This window comes from Lepidochelys kempii, chromosome 6, assembly GCF_965140285.1.
Source record: "Lepidochelys kempii isolate rLepKem1 chromosome 6, rLepKem1.hap1, whole genome shotgun sequence".
Lineage (NCBI taxonomy): Eukaryota > Metazoa > Chordata > Testudines > Cheloniidae > Lepidochelys > Lepidochelys kempii.
This window is the reverse complement of record NC_136385.1, coordinates 84,625,516-84,641,774: the sequence shown is the minus strand read 5'-3', so window position 1 is coordinate 84,641,774 and position 16,259 is coordinate 84,625,516. Positions and strand designations below refer to the sequence as shown.

At 43.2% G+C, this 16,259-nt stretch overlaps 1 protein-coding gene across 4 annotated transcripts in view; it reads right to left on the bottom strand.

Moving 5' to 3' along the window:
• NUBPL (NUBP iron-sulfur cluster assembly factor, mitochondrial) overlaps positions 1-13,519 on the bottom strand; it is a 152,257-nt gene extending 138,738 nt beyond the window's left edge. Inside the window, exons 1-3 of one of the 4 annotated variants that reach the window (XM_073348974.2) lie at positions 13,327-13,519; positions 9,949-10,096; positions 5,382-5,416 (exon numbers count right to left, since the gene is read on the bottom strand). In XM_073348974.2, coding sequence (XP_073205075.1) covers positions 5,382-5,416; positions 9,949-10,096; positions 13,327-13,431 — 288 coding nt within the window. In that variant the 5' untranslated portion in view covers positions 13,432-13,519. The remainder of the gene's footprint in view (positions 1-5,381; positions 5,417-9,948; positions 10,097-13,326) is intronic. The other 3 variants (XM_073348972.2, XM_073348971.2, XM_073348973.2) reach the window with 3 other exon arrangements.
• Positions 13,520-16,259: the final 2,740 nt, after the last annotated feature.

Sequence of the window (16,259 nt, the reverse complement as noted above, 5' to 3'; positions counted from 1 at the left end):
AGCACAGAGAATACAAAAATTATGGCAACTGGAAGACAAAGAGGAAGACGTAAAGATCAAAGTTGAAGACCAAGAACTAGAACAAATGGGAAAATGTGTATGACTGGTATCGAACAATGGGAACTGTCAAGATGACATATAAAGAAAAGTTGGACTAGCCACTACTGCATTTGGAAAATTCTGGAAGATCTGAAAGGCTGAAGACATTTCAAGAAACGTGAAGCATATATGAGACAACTGTTGTGCCAAAACTGCTGAATGAGTCAGAAAGCAGATAAACAAAATATACTGACTGCAGATACAACCTGGCTGAGGGGAACAACAATTGATTCAAGGCTGTAGAAAATAAAAAATGAAGTGATAAGAAAATGGCTTGGGCAACAAATAACTCTGTTACAGAAGGTTCAAGAAAGAAGATTGCAGTGGTCTGGACATGTGTCCAAGAAGGACCCAGAAAGGAGATCATTCATGGAGATACATACCAGAATGCAAGGAACTAGAAAAAAAGGAAGACAGAGGATGTGTTGGATAGATACAGAACTAAAAGATTAAAGATGAACAAAGCCGTAAAAATGGTACAAGACAGAAAGCTGCAAAGGGTACAACTCCATCGTTATGTAGGTTCTTGTGGACCACAGAGGACAATTTATGAACGTCAATGTGAGTTGCACTGGAAAAGATCATGATGCCCACGTTTTCCGCTGATCACAAGTCTACACTCATGGACAGGCTAAGACACTATTTCTACCAAGTGACATTGTCATAAATGGAGTTACTGTGCCCTCTGTTATTCTGGGGGACCCTGCAAACCTCCTTTTTACTAGGAGTATGAATCCATACCCTGATTTCAGAGGCCCTGGCAAAAGAGGATTTAATTACACACTCAGCAGGTGAAGAATGGTCGTTGAATGTGCTTTTGGGAGATTGAATCCCATTGGAGACTTTTACAGAACCACTTGGATGCCAGTGTCATTGATGCTGTCCGAATTACTGTGGCTTGCTGTGCACTTCACAATCTTTGTGAAGCCAGACGCAAGCCATTTCCCTCTGAACGGACCTATGACAGTGAGATCGGTACATTCAGTGAATCAGTACATTCAGCCAGAAAGTGCACCTACCACAGCTGGAGCTCGATGCATCCAGGCAACAGAGATCAGAGATGCTTTGTGTTCCCACACTGTGGACTTGTCTGGCCCAATGGAAGAGAGGGAATAGTACAGTTACTCCTCACTTAAAGTTGTCCCGGTTAACATCGTTTCGTTGCTGCTCAATTAGTGAACATGCTCGTTTAAAGTTGCACAGTGCTCCCTTATAACATTGTTTGGCAACTGCCTGCTTCGTCCACAGCTTGCAGAAAGAGCAGCCCGTTGCAGCTACCTGGTGGGGGCTTGGAACCAGGGTGGACCGGCAGCCCCCCACTCCCCCAAGTTCCTTGTGCAGCAGCTGCCCAGCAGGCTATCAGTTGCCAGCAGTTCAGCGGTCCCTCCCGCCACTACCATGTGCTGCTCCTGCCCTCTACCTTGGAGCTGCTCCCAGGAGCCTCCTGCTTGTTGCACAATGGGGAAGAGGGGGGCTAATATCAGGGTGTGTCCCTCCCCCTGCTCCTGCTGACCCTATCTCCCTAGAGCAGGGGACATGACAGGGCTCAGGATGGAGGAAGCTTGCAGACAGCAGCTGCTGTCTCAACTTCCTGATCTAAAAAAGTAGTGTACTTAAAGTGAGGCCAGCATACTTAAAGGGGCAATGCGCATCTCTCTCTCTCTCACACACACACACACAGGGTGTGTGTCTCTGTCTGCCATGCTGTCTCCCTCCCTCTATTTGTGCTGCCTTGTAGAGTGTGAGGCTACATTAACAACCTGTTAACCCTTGAGAGCTCAGCCGAATGCTAGTTCAGCATTTAGCAGTAAGGCATTCCCTTGGAAATATCCCATCCTCTTACTCCACCACCTCAACCAAGCTTCACAATCACCATCATTGCTATGTACAGTATTAAATTGTTTCTTTAAAACTTATACTGTGTATACATATATATAATATAGTCTTTTGTCTGGTGAAAAAAATTTCCCTGGAACCTACCCCCCCCCCTTTACATTAATTCTTATGGGGAAATTGGATTCGCTTACCATTGTTTCACTTAAAGTCCCATTTTTCAGGAACATAACTACAATGTTAAGCGAGGAGTTACTGTACCTTTATGAATGTGCTGGGGAGGGAGAGTATGGGGGCAGGTAGGGTGTTTGGGGAGAGGTGTGGAATTTTAGTGCCAATGTGATGTACTTATGAATGACATGACCACATATAAATGGGAGAGGGATATTATTCACAGTACAGAACCATAGGGTTAGAAGGGACCATAAGGGTCATCTACTCTAACCCCCTACCAAAATGCAGGATTTTTTGTCTAAACCACCCAAGACAGATGGCTATCCAGCCTCCTTTTGAAAAACTCCAGTGAAGAAGCTTCTACAACTTCCTTCAGGAGTCTGTTCCATTGTCCTACTGTTCTTACAGTAAGGAAGTTTTACCTGATATTTAATCTAAGTCTGTGTAGATTGATGTAAAGAAGTGATTGAAGTACGAACTGCTATAGATAACTATATTGACGGATAATCTTTGCATACTAATTGTCCCTGCTCATGTGTTTACCTTTATTATTTTGAATATACATTGTATGATGTGAAGTAGTGACAGAAATAAACTTTCTTGATTAAATAAAAAAAAAAAAAAATGTATAAACATGTGTAGGAAAAGTACAACGTTCACCCATTGCCAGGCTGGTCAGCTGCCATTACCACACCAAAACCCCAGTACTAGCAGAACCTTACAGAAAAAACAAAACCAAAAAACCACCAACTTTCACTAAATGCCGCCGGGGGGACCAACCCCGAATTAAGTTTTAACCCAGTGGTTAGAGTACTTACCTAGGATGAATGAGACCCCCCCAGTTCAAGTCCCCCATCCTCCTGAGAGGAAGAAGAGATTTGAACATTCATCTCCCACCTCTCAGGTGAATGTCCTAACCACCGGGCTATGGGATATTCTGATGTAGTGCTCCCTCAATCTCTCCTGTTGAAACTGTTTCACTATGCATAAAATAATGAAAAACTCTTTGGGCCAAAGAGAAAGACAGCAAGCATGAGGATGACTCTGTAGCTTTGTAGTTAGAGCACTCACCTGGGAGATCCAGAATCCAGCTCCCTGCTCCAATGACTTTTTTTTTTAAAGTTATTTACCAACAGTGGAACAACTTCAACAGAAGTGACCGGCAGAGCCTTACATCAGATTATCCCATAACCCAATGGATAGGGCATTCCCTTCAGAGATTACAACTCCCTGTTCAAATCCCATCTCTGATGGAAGAGAAAATTGAGCTGGGGCATTTCCCACATCCCAGGTGAGAACTCTAACCACTGGGCTAAAGGTTATGATGGAGGTTGTTCTTCTCCTCCAGCTTCTTGTAAAAGCAGCTGTCATAAAACATAAAGCTAAGGGTAGCATAAAATCCCTCCTTTACCTGTAAGGGGTTAAGAAGCTCAAATAACCTGGTTGGCACCTGACCAAAAGGACCAATAACAGAAGAAGATCCTTTCATATCGGGGGGGTTTGTTTGTGCTCTCTTGGGTCAGAGAGTAGGACCAGACAGAAAAAACCCTCTCCTAAAACTCTATCTGAAATAAGCATCTACGATTACAAAAACTAAGTAAAGCAAGGAAATGCGTCAGATTATCTTTTGTTTTAGCTTGTGAATTTTCCCTATGCCAAGAGGGAGGTTTATTCCTGTTTTTTGTAACCTTAAAGTTTTTCAGAGAGGGGAATCCTCTGTGTTTTATATCTTATTACCCTGTAAAATTACCTTCCATCCTGATTTTACAGAGGTGCTTCTTTTACTTTTTTCTTTATAATAAAGTTCTGCTTTTAAGAACTTTTTTACTGTCCTAAAAACCCCAAGGGTCTGGTCTGTGCTCACCTTGTTTACCTATTTGGTTGGTATATTATTCTCAAGCCTCCCCAGGAAAGGGAGTGAAGGGGCTTTGGGGGATATTTTGGGGAAACAGGAACTCCAAGTGGTCCTTCTCCTGAATCTCTGTCTAACCCACTTGGTGGTGGCAGCAATACCGTCCAAGGACAAGGAAGAACTTGTGCCTTGGGGAAGTTTTTAACCTAAGCTGGTAGAAATAAGCTTAGGGGGTCTTTCATGCGGGTCCCCACATCTGCACCCCAGAGTTCAGAATGGGGAGGGAACCCTGACAGCAGCATTTGCATCTAACCCCAAAGAGTTTGCAGCTGAGAATCCCAAACAGAGGGAAGTGTCTCCCTTCCAACTGAACTTGGTCACCAAACTGCCAGGGGGTAGGGCTTAGGACACAACCGTCACATTGGCACCTCCCATTGGCTAGCTTAGACAGGTTGTCACCTAGCATGATGGCTTTTGTGCATCCAATTTGGAGGTGCCTACATCTCCCCATTCATTGTATAAGGAGCCTTAGGTGCCTAACTCAGGCTTAGAGAATCCCAATGATTTTGTAGGTACTTAAAATTTAGGCATCATCATACCTAAGTTTCTTTCTGAATCTCCTCCTATGTATATTTGCTCTATATAGCAGCTAATGCCTTATCCATACAAACAGTATTTTATAGATCTTCCTTTGCTCTTAAATATAACGGATACTTGCGTAAGACACAAAGAACCTGGCCTACTTCTGAGAGGACTTACTTCAATGCACGTACTCCCAATTTACAGTGGCTGGTAAGCATAATGAAGCTCTCTTATTCTTAAGAGTACACTGGTTCCAGCTGCCCATTTCTGACCTGAAATTACAGTCTTAGCTTTGTGATATCACAACTAGTTACAGTAATAATTTTGTGTTAGTCTTTACAAATAACTGACTTTAAGGCTTCAGAGAGACATTTAGTTCCTTTTTCTTCAGCCTTTCATTTTAAGTATTTTTGTATATTAATTTCTGCCGTAGAAGAGTAAACCTCTGTTACCATGACAGATGTTTTGAGTATTATCTATCACCTACACAACTATTTTTCCAAATCGGTGTCAAGAAAAAGTAGACCCAATGCTGTGCCAGTAGCCACTAGTATGGACCTCTGTGCCCTTGCAGAATCACAGCAAACTCACTGAGACACTGATAGGGGCAGAGTACAGTGCTAACAAACCCAGATGAAGAATCAGGACTACTGACTCATTCACTGTGCCAACATAATAAACAAATCAACATAGAACGTAAAATGCTATGAAAAATAAAGGAATTTACTCAGAGTAAATACTTTGATTTCATTTAACTGGTGGCCCCTAATAGTAACTTTTTATTTACATTGCTCACAGCAAACTAAGTTTATTTAAGTTTGATAAATAATTATTCACTTACCGAATCACATGCTGCTAATGCAAGGGCTACGTTTACTGTAAGAAAAGAAGAAGAAAAAAAAGTTAATCACAGCAGAATTTTATTTCCCAAATATTTTACAATATTATGAACCTCCACAAGAAAGGAAGAGACATCTAATATAAATATTGATCATGTGATTATAATTGCCACTTTAGTTCTTAAGGCTTGTCTTCTTCGCTGCAACAGTTAGGGCTCGTCTTCACCAGCAACGCTGCCGCACTTTAATGTGGCTGTGTAGTCGCAGCACAGCGCCGGGAGACCGCTCTCCCAGCACTATTTAAAAAAAAAAAAAAACCATCTCCACGAGGGGAATGGCTCCCAGTGCTGGTGCACTGTCTACACTGGCACTTTACAGCGCTGAAACTTGCAGTGCTCAGGGGGGTGTTTTTTCACACCACTGAGCGAGAAAGTTGCAGCGCTGTAACGTGCCAGCATAGACAAGCCCTTAGCTCAAGTCAATACACTTGAGTTAACCACCTAGCTCCAGTGAGAGCAGAGTTACCACACTGCAAAACAACGCAGGAGCTATAGAGCGAGTTGATCAGCAACACTGGATTAGCATCTGACGAGTTGTTTTAACTCAAGATGCTGCATCCCCATTGCATGATCAGCTCCAGCATTAGCAGCACTTGATCTTCAACACCCCCACACACCCTAAAGTGCTAACTAGTTTGATCTTAAAAGCACCACTTAACTCAAGCTAGGGATCTGTGAGTGAATGGAATCAGATTAGGGGAAAAACTTGACTCATAGCTCAAACTAATAGTGCAACGAAGGCAAGCCTTTAATTTCTAAGAAACAGTGCAAAATAAAAAGAGGTTTTTCAAAAGGTTTTGGTTTTCTCTACCAAAAGAAAACCTTGAGAAAAATGTTTGAGCTTTCTGTTAGAGAATTTAATACCAATTTGATTTTTTTAAAGGCATACTTAAAAGGTTGTACTTAAAGATTGTACTTAAAAACAAATTCAGATTTCCTTACCACGCTCTCCACTAACCTTTTTAATTTAATGACCAGTGACCTGCACCTTTAAAAATAGGCTTGTGCCATTTTTTGCTTCCTTATGATTTTTTTTTTTTAATTTTTAATTACATTTTCTGTAATAGGAACAAAACCAGGTTTTGCTTGTTACTTTAAATTTCAAATCTTATCTACCCTGGAAGTATCTGTAGCAGTGCTGTTTGGGAAATTTTCAACAACGGGGGAGAGAGGGGAAGAAAATAAAAGCAGATTCATCAAAACAAACTTTTACAGGAACATTCCAGTTTTGACAAAATTTACTCAAAGGTTTCTCAGGTCCAGTTTGGAATTTCTGAGTTTCTTGGCCGAAACAAGAGAGACATTAGCACCTCAGCCTGGTGGCTAGGGCTTTCATCTCAGATGTGGAGACCTAGGTTCAAATCAGTGATCTGAATCATCCTAATAGCCAGGCTATTTGCTGTTCTCTGGATCTTTGGATAGGCCTGTCTGTCTCACTCTCTTACTTACTTCAAAAGGTCTCAAGTTCGCCCCAATACAGAACAGGAACATTTTTGAACTAGTGAAAAATTTTCCACACAATGGGAAAATCATTGTCCACCCCAGTCTAGTGTGGAAGCAACTTAAGAACTTGTGAAATTTTACAAGAAACTGACTACTGAGCAATTGAGAAGAATTTTTAGTCAGATGGTTTATATTTTTGTTTGTTTGTGTCAACCTTTATTTAACGCCAATACTTGGAAAGAAAGGATATTTTTATGAAAGCTTCAACAACCCAACACCTTCAACTAAGGTACAAGAACCTCAAGAAGTCCTTCAGCAAAACCAGAAGGTTTCTTGACCTTCCTAATAGTTCCAAGTTAAAAACAAGCAATAAAAATTAAATAAAAACCTCTTTAGGCCTTCGTTATACATCATACAAAAAAAGGACTACAAACCCAAATTCAATTCTCTAAAGCAGCTCGTCTGTCTTTTTGGTAACGAGAAGGACGAGATAGATTTGTTGCAAGGTTGGTAGGGAAAGGAAAAGTTTAGACAAATTAGAAAAACAGAGCTAAGATCTCTGCATGAAAAAATTCTGGCAAGAGGGAAAACTGGAAGTGGAAGAGAGGAATAAAGAGAGAGGTAGGAAGGAATAAAAATAAACCACTTAATAGGTGGATGGAAAATAGTACAAGAGAGAGAAGAAACACCAAAAGAATAGAAGGAGGAAGAAAAAGCTTTTTCCACACAAAATAGCACCTCCTCTCAGTCACTGAGAGGAACTACTGTTTCCAGAAGATCCAAATCAGGTGTGTGAAAGTGACAGAAGAAAGAGGGAAGTTGATTTGACTTCTCCTGAAGGTAGAAAAGTTATAGGGCAATGGGAGAAAAGGAGAGAAACATCATTCAACAGTAAACACAACGGCTGATTAAGAAATAGTCTTGAATAGGCTTTTCCTGGGATTCCCATCCAGTTGTCCTAATATGGAGGGGTGGTTGAGGCTGGAATGCAAGAATACTTAAGCAATGAAAAATATGGGAAACTGAGGCTCAGAGATACAGAAGTCAAAGATGGGGTGCTGAGGTCTGCAAAGCAGTCACATCTGTAGAAGTATCTCCCCAAGGGTCCTTTAACAAAAATGACAGGGTACACAACTTTAAAAGCAAGTTAATCCCAGATTTCAGCAGCACTGCAATGGGCTGAATAAAAATTCTGCAATTATCTAACCTTTAGATATTCATCTTAACACTGAAATTTATTCTCATTTTGACAAATGAGCACCAAGAGACTGTTTTATCTTCTCAGTACAGATATGCAATACCCGTTTGAAAGGAGACTATAGCTCCAAAACACCAATCCTTGGACAGTGAATTTAGATTTAAGCTACATCTTTTATATTTATTACTTTGTTACGTAGCTGAGAGTGCAGTCCATATATATGGTCAAAACTGGAATCTCTGCCCATATTTTAAAAAAATATAGATTTTAATTAACTTCATCCAGACTCCAATAAGTAGCCATTAATTCAGTTTTTTCATTTGTGGACATAAAGGGGTAAATTGTTTTTATCGTTGGAAAGTCAACTTTACAAACCATACTATCAACAACCTAACTAAGAACAGCGAATTACCATCACCAGTCAGCAACCACACTGTAAAGAAATACACCAATTGATTATTCCTTATGATGTGTCCATAGAGAGATGAAATCTAAAATAAGGAAATTCACTCAATCTGTACTTCAGTTTACAATCACTAAGCAATTCCAAATTAAACATGTCTGTGTTTTGTTTTTGTTTCTTTAATTTAACAGCCTGCCCATTCCATGACTGGCAACCCAGAAAATGAACATATATATATATATATATATATATATATAAATATATAATTTATGTAGAGCTGTGAGCGTCTTTTTTAGAACATAGACTTTGAACAAAGTCAGAATCTGAGGATTTCACCAAGAAATATATATATATTAAGATATTGCCTTCTTAATATGGATTCTTGAAGAGATTTTTAAATAAATTCACAAAGGCTAATATAAAGAGAAATATTTCCCAAATAATTTTACTGTCAACAAGACTTTATTTTTATTGAACAAACCTCTGCAGTGTTATCATCCCAAATGTAACATTATAGTTCTATTGCCGAGGAACCACAGTTAAAAGGTAAATCATTAGTTTGAAATCTAGTTAGATGGGGGAAAAAAAAAGGAGTCAAAGCAGTTTGTACTATACACACTCATGAGACCCCCTACCAATTTTTGTGGTTTGCAATCACTGTTTTGTTTTTCCTTGGGTAACGTCCACACAAACAACTAAGAAAACTGACAAAGGTCCTGATCCTGCCAGCTTCCCTACATGGGCAGATCCCTGCCTTCCACTGAAGAAAATGAGTCTCCACATGTGTCGGAAGTCCACTGCCCTGAGCAGCTTCTAGCAGCAGGATCTAATGGAAGTCTAACTTAGATCCTGCTCCTGCAGTATGGGGTATTTATAGGTAGACCTCTGCATCCATGTGGAACTACTTTGAACGCAGGGAGACCTTGCAGGGGTATAAGGGCCTATCCAAAATGACTGGACTATAGGATCAAGGCATATGAACTCCACAAGGTACACAGGGAAACTGACTTACACAAAGTGTTGTGATTGTCAAATGCAGAAAGACAGACAGACTTTCTCTTCCGCCCGCCCTCCGCAACCCTATTAAAATAATCTTAGGTGTTATTTGCACAATTATAGATGAAAAACTTTCAAACTGACTGTCCTTTTAAACTCTTGCAGACTACACAGAAGTGAAACTGACTTGTCTGGTTTCACAGCTTCAGACTGAATGAAATACAAAAATTGCCTAATAGCTGAAAAGTAAAGTAGATTTTTTAAATGCTTTTAGTTTTTACTAATACTGCCATACCGCAGATCTTTAATAAAGATAAATATGCATGTTTTTATTTTGCTGTTTACCGCTTGTGTAATTAGTTTATTAATGTATTTGTATAAAAATACGATGCTATTATGCATGTTGTAAAACAGAAATAAATACCAATACAATAATAAAAGTGGATGCCAGAGCAAACACGAAAACTTACCTGCTGTTGTTGACTTTCCAACTCCCCCTTTCCCAGAAGCAAAAACCAATACCTGCTTAACTCCTTCTATTGGCTTTTGTTTTGGAAGTCCTCGAGACATGATTTGGGCACGTTTTTCTTTTAGAAACCCATCATTGGTGCTTGATGACTTAAAAAAAAAAAACCCACATATATACTGTTTTGTTACAGATGTACGAGTCCTGTACTTTTTGAAAGAAAAAATTTCAAAGCTGGATTCCAGGAAAGTAACAGTCACCTTAAGACTCAATAGCCCTGTCTACACTTTTGCATGTGAGTAGTCCTGTTTATTCAGTGGGAATTATCTTGTGTGTACAGTTACTCATATACATCTTGCAAGATCAGGGCCTAATTCAGGAGTGATCCAACTGATGTCAGTGAAGTTACAAGTGCGCAAAACCGGTAAAGTATTGCCAGTCTCAAGTGTTCAAAAAATCACAAACTGCACACCCAAAAAATTTTAACTTAAAAATCCTGAGATTTCTAACAATAACTTTTAGATTCTTTTATTTTGTGCTTTTCTCTACAACCATGTGAGCTAGAAACTTATGTTAAAAAAAAAAAAAAGCACCCCGCAAGCTGAGATTCTCACCTACTTATATGACTCCATATGACTCCATGCTGGGACCTGGGGGGGGGGGGGGGATGGTCCACCAGCTGCCATTGGCATTTTAAGCACCATGTCATCTAATCTTACTCAGAAAAGCAACTCAGGCTGACCCACTGATTAAAAAGGCAGAGGATATTGGTGGCCGTTCTACAGTAGGGTTCCCAGCATTGCTAACAGCAATGAATCTGAACCACTGTTAGCAACAGTGGCTAATTTTTAACCTTGATAAGACTTTTTTGGCCTGATTCTGATCTGAATTTAACTAAACCAGTTTTACATATATAACATCACGAATGTCACTGGAATTACTCCTGATTTACACAAGAGCAGAATCAGATCCAATAATTTTCTATGTCCTGCAGACACCCTACTGTATGGTATATAAGGAATTTCAGCTAGGAGTTTGACACATATACACACACACACATGCCAGTCGACGTCTTGCCTGTCACCAGGGGCAACCTTAGACAAAAGTATAACAAATAGATACTTGAGACCCTGTAATTCTGGAGGATTGTCTGTGGGACAACCCAGGAAACACTCAGCCATTGGCAGCTCCTCCTCCTCCAGGTCCTGTTGCTGAACTAATGTCTTGTCTACAGCAGGAAACTGACAGCATATCTATAGCAGAATAACTATTAAGCTGTAAGCTATTCAGCTATAACTCCCCTGTATTGTATGGCCACTCTATTCCAGAATAAAAGTGACTTTATTCCAGAACAATTACTCCAAAGGAGTGGACTAATCATTCCAGAATAACGAGGAGTCCCGTGGCACCTTAAAGACTAACAGATTTATTTGGGTATAAGCTTTTGTGGGTAAAAAACCCACTTCTTCAGATGCATGGAGTGAAAATTATAGATACAGGCATAAATATATAGCTGCGCATGAAGAGATGTGAGTTACCTTACAAGTGGAGAACCAATGTTGAAGGCCATTTCAGTCAGGGTGGTTGTGGTCCACTCCCAATAATTGATGAGATTGTGTCAATACCAAGAGAGGGGAAATTGCTTTTGTAGTGAGCCATGCACTCTCAGTCCCTATTCAAGCCCAAATTGATGGTTTGGCCAGCATACATGGCAGAGGGGCATTGCTGGCACATGATGGCATATATCACAATAGTAGATGTGCAAGTGAATGAGCTTCTGATGGTGTGGCTCAGCCCTATGATGGTGTCGCTAGAGGAGATATGGGACAGAGAAGGCAACGGGGTTTGTTACAGGGACACCATTGGCCATCACATACAGTCCCCAGCTAAAACCTCTCCAGCGCATCATCAACAATCTACAACCTATCCCGCAAAACGATCCCCCACTCTCACAGGCCTTGGGAGGCAGGCCAATCCTAGCTTTTGGACAGCCCTCCAACCTGAAGCAAATACTCACCAGCAACTACATAGACCACAGAACACTAACCCAGGAACCAATTCTTGTAACAAACCCCGTTGTATTCTCTGTCCCCATATGCCGCTCTGCCCTGTACAATGGCCAAACCAGACAGTCTCTATGTAAAAGGATAAATGGACACAATTCAGACACCAGGAATGGTAACACACAAAAGCCAGTAGGAGAACACTTCAATCTCCCTGGACACTCAATAACAGATTTAAAAGTAGTCATTCTTCAACAACAAAAACTTAAAAACAGACTTCAAAGAGAAACCGCAGAGCTACAATTTATTTGCAAATTTAACACCATCAATTTGGGCTTGAATAGAGACTGGGTATGGCTGGCTCACTACAAAAGCAAATTTCCCTCTCTTGGTATTGACACTTCCTCATCAATTATTGGGAGTGGACCTCACCCACATGGACTAAATTGGCCTTCAACATCGGTTCTCCACTTGTAAGGTAACTCACTTCTCTTCATGTGCCACTATATCTTTATGCCTGTATCTGTAATTTTCACGCCATGCATCTTAAGAAGTGGGGTTTTTATCCACAAAAGCTTATGCCCAAATAAATCTGTTAGTCTTTAAGATGCCACCAGATTCCTCGTTTTTGTGGATACAGACTAACACAGCTACCCCTCTGATACTTCATTCCAGAATAGACTGTCCCCCCAATACCAAAACACCTACAGCTCAAAAAATTGGTTAGTCTTTAAGATGCCACTAGTACTCCTTTTCTTTTTGCGAATACAGACTAACATGGCTGCTACTCTGAAACCTACAGCTCAAAAGTTACTCTGCTTTAGCTATGCCAATCAATTTCCCCCATGTAGACAAGCCCGGAGATACGGCCACTTACCATGAGCAGCAAATATATCATTATGGGCTGCGCTGCCAAGCCCCTGAGACATAAAGCTCTTGCGGGACTGGCAGAAAGGGGAAGACCCGCTCCCGCAAAGGACCCTGCCAGCGGGACCCAGCAGCACGGAGCGAGCGAGGGCCACTGGGAGAGCCAGTCCCCGCGGGCAAGAAGCATTAGGGGACCCAGCCCATGGTGGGGCGCATGCACCCCCTACACTACAGGCCCCGTCCTGTTGGGCTGGGGTCCTGCGAATGGGCCTTTCAGAGACCCAAAATGGGGCCTATTCCCTCACGGGACCCACCCCACAGTCCCTATGGGGGCTGCTAGGGGACCCCACTCCACGTGGCCACAGCGCTCCCCACACAGGGCGCGGGCAGACCTGCCCTACGCTTGGTGTTTGCGCGCCCCGCCGCCAGTACAAACAGCCGGGGCGGAGCCCGCACCCAGGGAAGCGGCGGTGGCGGCTCCGCTCCTCCTGGTTCCCCCGGGCTGCACTTACCAGCGAGCGAGAGGAGAAGGTGGCGCTGCCCCAGCCATGCAGGCGGCGCGGAGCCCCAGGACGGAGCCTGGCGCATAGCCCCCGGTACCACACTTGGGCCACCATCTCCTCTACTGCCCCGGGCGCGCTGAGATGGCGTCGCTTAACCCCGCCTCAGCATCCCGCCCCCTTCCCCTGTCGGGCCGAAGCACAGCTCTAGGGAGGCGTCTGCCTGCCCCGCACTCTGCCGGGCCCCGCGTGCTCCGCTCCGCTCCGCTCCGCTCCTTCAGGAAGGGGCCGTCAGGCCGAGGCGCTGAACTCAATCTTCCCGCCCCAACGGGAGCGGAGGCTGCTCAACGCCTCCCTGGCCTCAGGCCCTTGTAATTTGTACATTTAAAGGGCTCCGCAGGAGGATGTGTGGCAAAACCCTTGCTTGGCGTGCACCGTGCTCTTGGCACTGCAGAGGCAGGGTCCTGGCATCATACTGGTTCATAGGCAAACGCCACACACCATGCAATTTCAAACAAGAGGGGACTTGTTTCTTCGTCAGAGTTTATCACCGTGACACGCCACGAGGTCTGTGTCTACCATGGGTCCCTGTGGATACAAGGTCATCCTGATTCGCTTTGGGGACAGGCTAAAGATAACGCTCTCTTCGGCTATTAAGGGTTCCCGCCCATCTGTTGCCTAATGCTTTGCAAACCAGGAGAAGGCACTGCTAGCAGGAAAGTAATCTATAGTTAATGCTTTTTATCAAAAGATATAAAAACCTCTTGCTTCAGTGTTTAAGGCAGTCTCTATTAGCAATTAGGGTGACAATTTCTTGCATCTTCCACTGAAGCACTTGGTGGAAACTTTTAACAGTGCAAGTAATTAAGCACTGGAACAATTTACCCAGGGTTGGGGTGAATTCTCCATCACTGACAACTTTTAAAATAGTGGTTCTCAAATTTTTGTATTGGTTACCCCTTTCGCATAGCAAGTCTCTGAGTGTGACCCCCCCCCCTTATAAATTAAAAACACTTTTTAGTCTATTTAACACCATTATAAATGCTGTAGCAAAGCTGGGTTTGGGGTGGAGGCTGACAGGTCGTACCCCCCCGCCCATGTAATTACCTTGTGACCCCCTGAGGGGTCCCGACCCTCAGTTTGAGAACCCCTGTTTTAAATCATGAATGAGTGTTCTAAAGATCTCCTCTAGGAATTATTTTGAGAAGTTCCAAAGGACTCATCTACCCTTAGAATCTATGCTGGTTACTGTTGGGGACAGGATACTGAACTAGATGTAGCACAAGACTGATATGGTATGGCAATTCCTATGTTCCAATATAGGGTGTGCATTCCCAAGCAGTGACCATAGAAAGAAGCTGTGACAGTTCCTAATTAAAATTTACAGAACTACCAATACCATGAATGAAACATTGTTGGGTGATGGCATCCCTTAAAAAATAAGCTTTGACACATATCTTTCGTAGAGTTGTTATTTATTGCCTTAAAATGGGGTTGATCACACTATACTATTTCATCAGTAAGGCTACATTTTAGTCATGGGTATTTTTAGTAAAAGTCATGGACAGGTCACGGGCAGAAAGGGGAAGACCCGCTTCCGCAAAGGACCCTGCCAGCGGGACCCAGCAGCACGGAGCGAGTGAGGGCCACTGGGAGACCCATTCCCCGCGGGCAAGAAGCATTATGAGACCTAGCCCATGGTGGGGCACATGCACCCCCTACACTACAGGCCCCATCCTGTTGGGCTGGGGGAGGTGTCCTGCGAATAGGCCTTTCAGGGACCCAAAATGGGGCCTATTCCCTCACGGGACCCACCCCACAGTCCCTATGGGAGCTGCTAGGGACCCCCACTCCATGTGGCCACAGCGTAAACAAAAATTCACAGCCTGTGACCTGTCCATGACTTGTACTACATACCCCTAACTAAAACTTGGGCTGAGGGGCCGTGGGTGTTCTGGGGGAGTGGTCTAGGGGCGCCGTGGGCGCTGGGTGGTGGCCCAGGACCTCTGCTGGTACTGGGGTGGCCAGGCAGCATGTGACCTGAGACCCCCGCTGATGCAGGGGGGAGCAGGGGGGTGATGCATGGCTCAGGACCCTGGCTGGTATTGGGGGTGGGTTTGGTGGGGCTGGCAGGCTCCCTACCTGGCTCCGTGTGTCCCTGCAACTCCTAAGGGGATGGAAGGCCAGGGGGGCTCCACATGCTGCCCCTGTCACAAGCTCCACTCTGCAGCTCCCATTGGCCAGGAACTGCCGCCTAATGGGAGCTGTGAGGGTGGTGCCTGCAAGCAGCGACAGCATGCAGAGCCCCCATGGCTCCTCCACCTAGGTCAGGAGCTGCAGGGTGATGCCGGCCGCTTTTGGGGCACCGTGAATTCCGTGACCTCTGTGACAGACACACAGCCTTATTCATGAGACGCCCACGGGACGCCCGTGATTCCACAACATGGTTTGTTGCTGTCCATGCTGGAAAGACCAAACCCTATTTATACAGAATTCCCCAACATAGTAAATTTTGCATTGTGGATAGTCCCTTAAAAAGGACTGAAAACCTAATACAAAATTATCTTTTTGTTTACACAAGTTTAAATCAGGAGTAAATCAATGGTCTATAATCTGTTGAGTCTACTGTAGTCTGTTGAGTTATATTAGTGTAAAACTGATGTAAAAGGAAAGTCAGGCCTGAGGCAAAAATACTGTTGAAGTCCTGACTACAGAGGCCAGCCAAACTGTATTTTAATCCAGTTTTTTTGGAATTCAGTTTAAACTAAGTTCTCATGCAAGGCCCAATTTTGCAAATCCTTACTGTCATGAATAGTCCTTATTCCATGCTAGTAATTCCGACCCTTGCAGGTTCACGCCTTTAGTTTTCAAACATAAACCCCAATGTGTAGCTAGTGTTCCATTGTTGTAGATACTTGCAGTGTGTGATGGCTCCAATTTTCTAA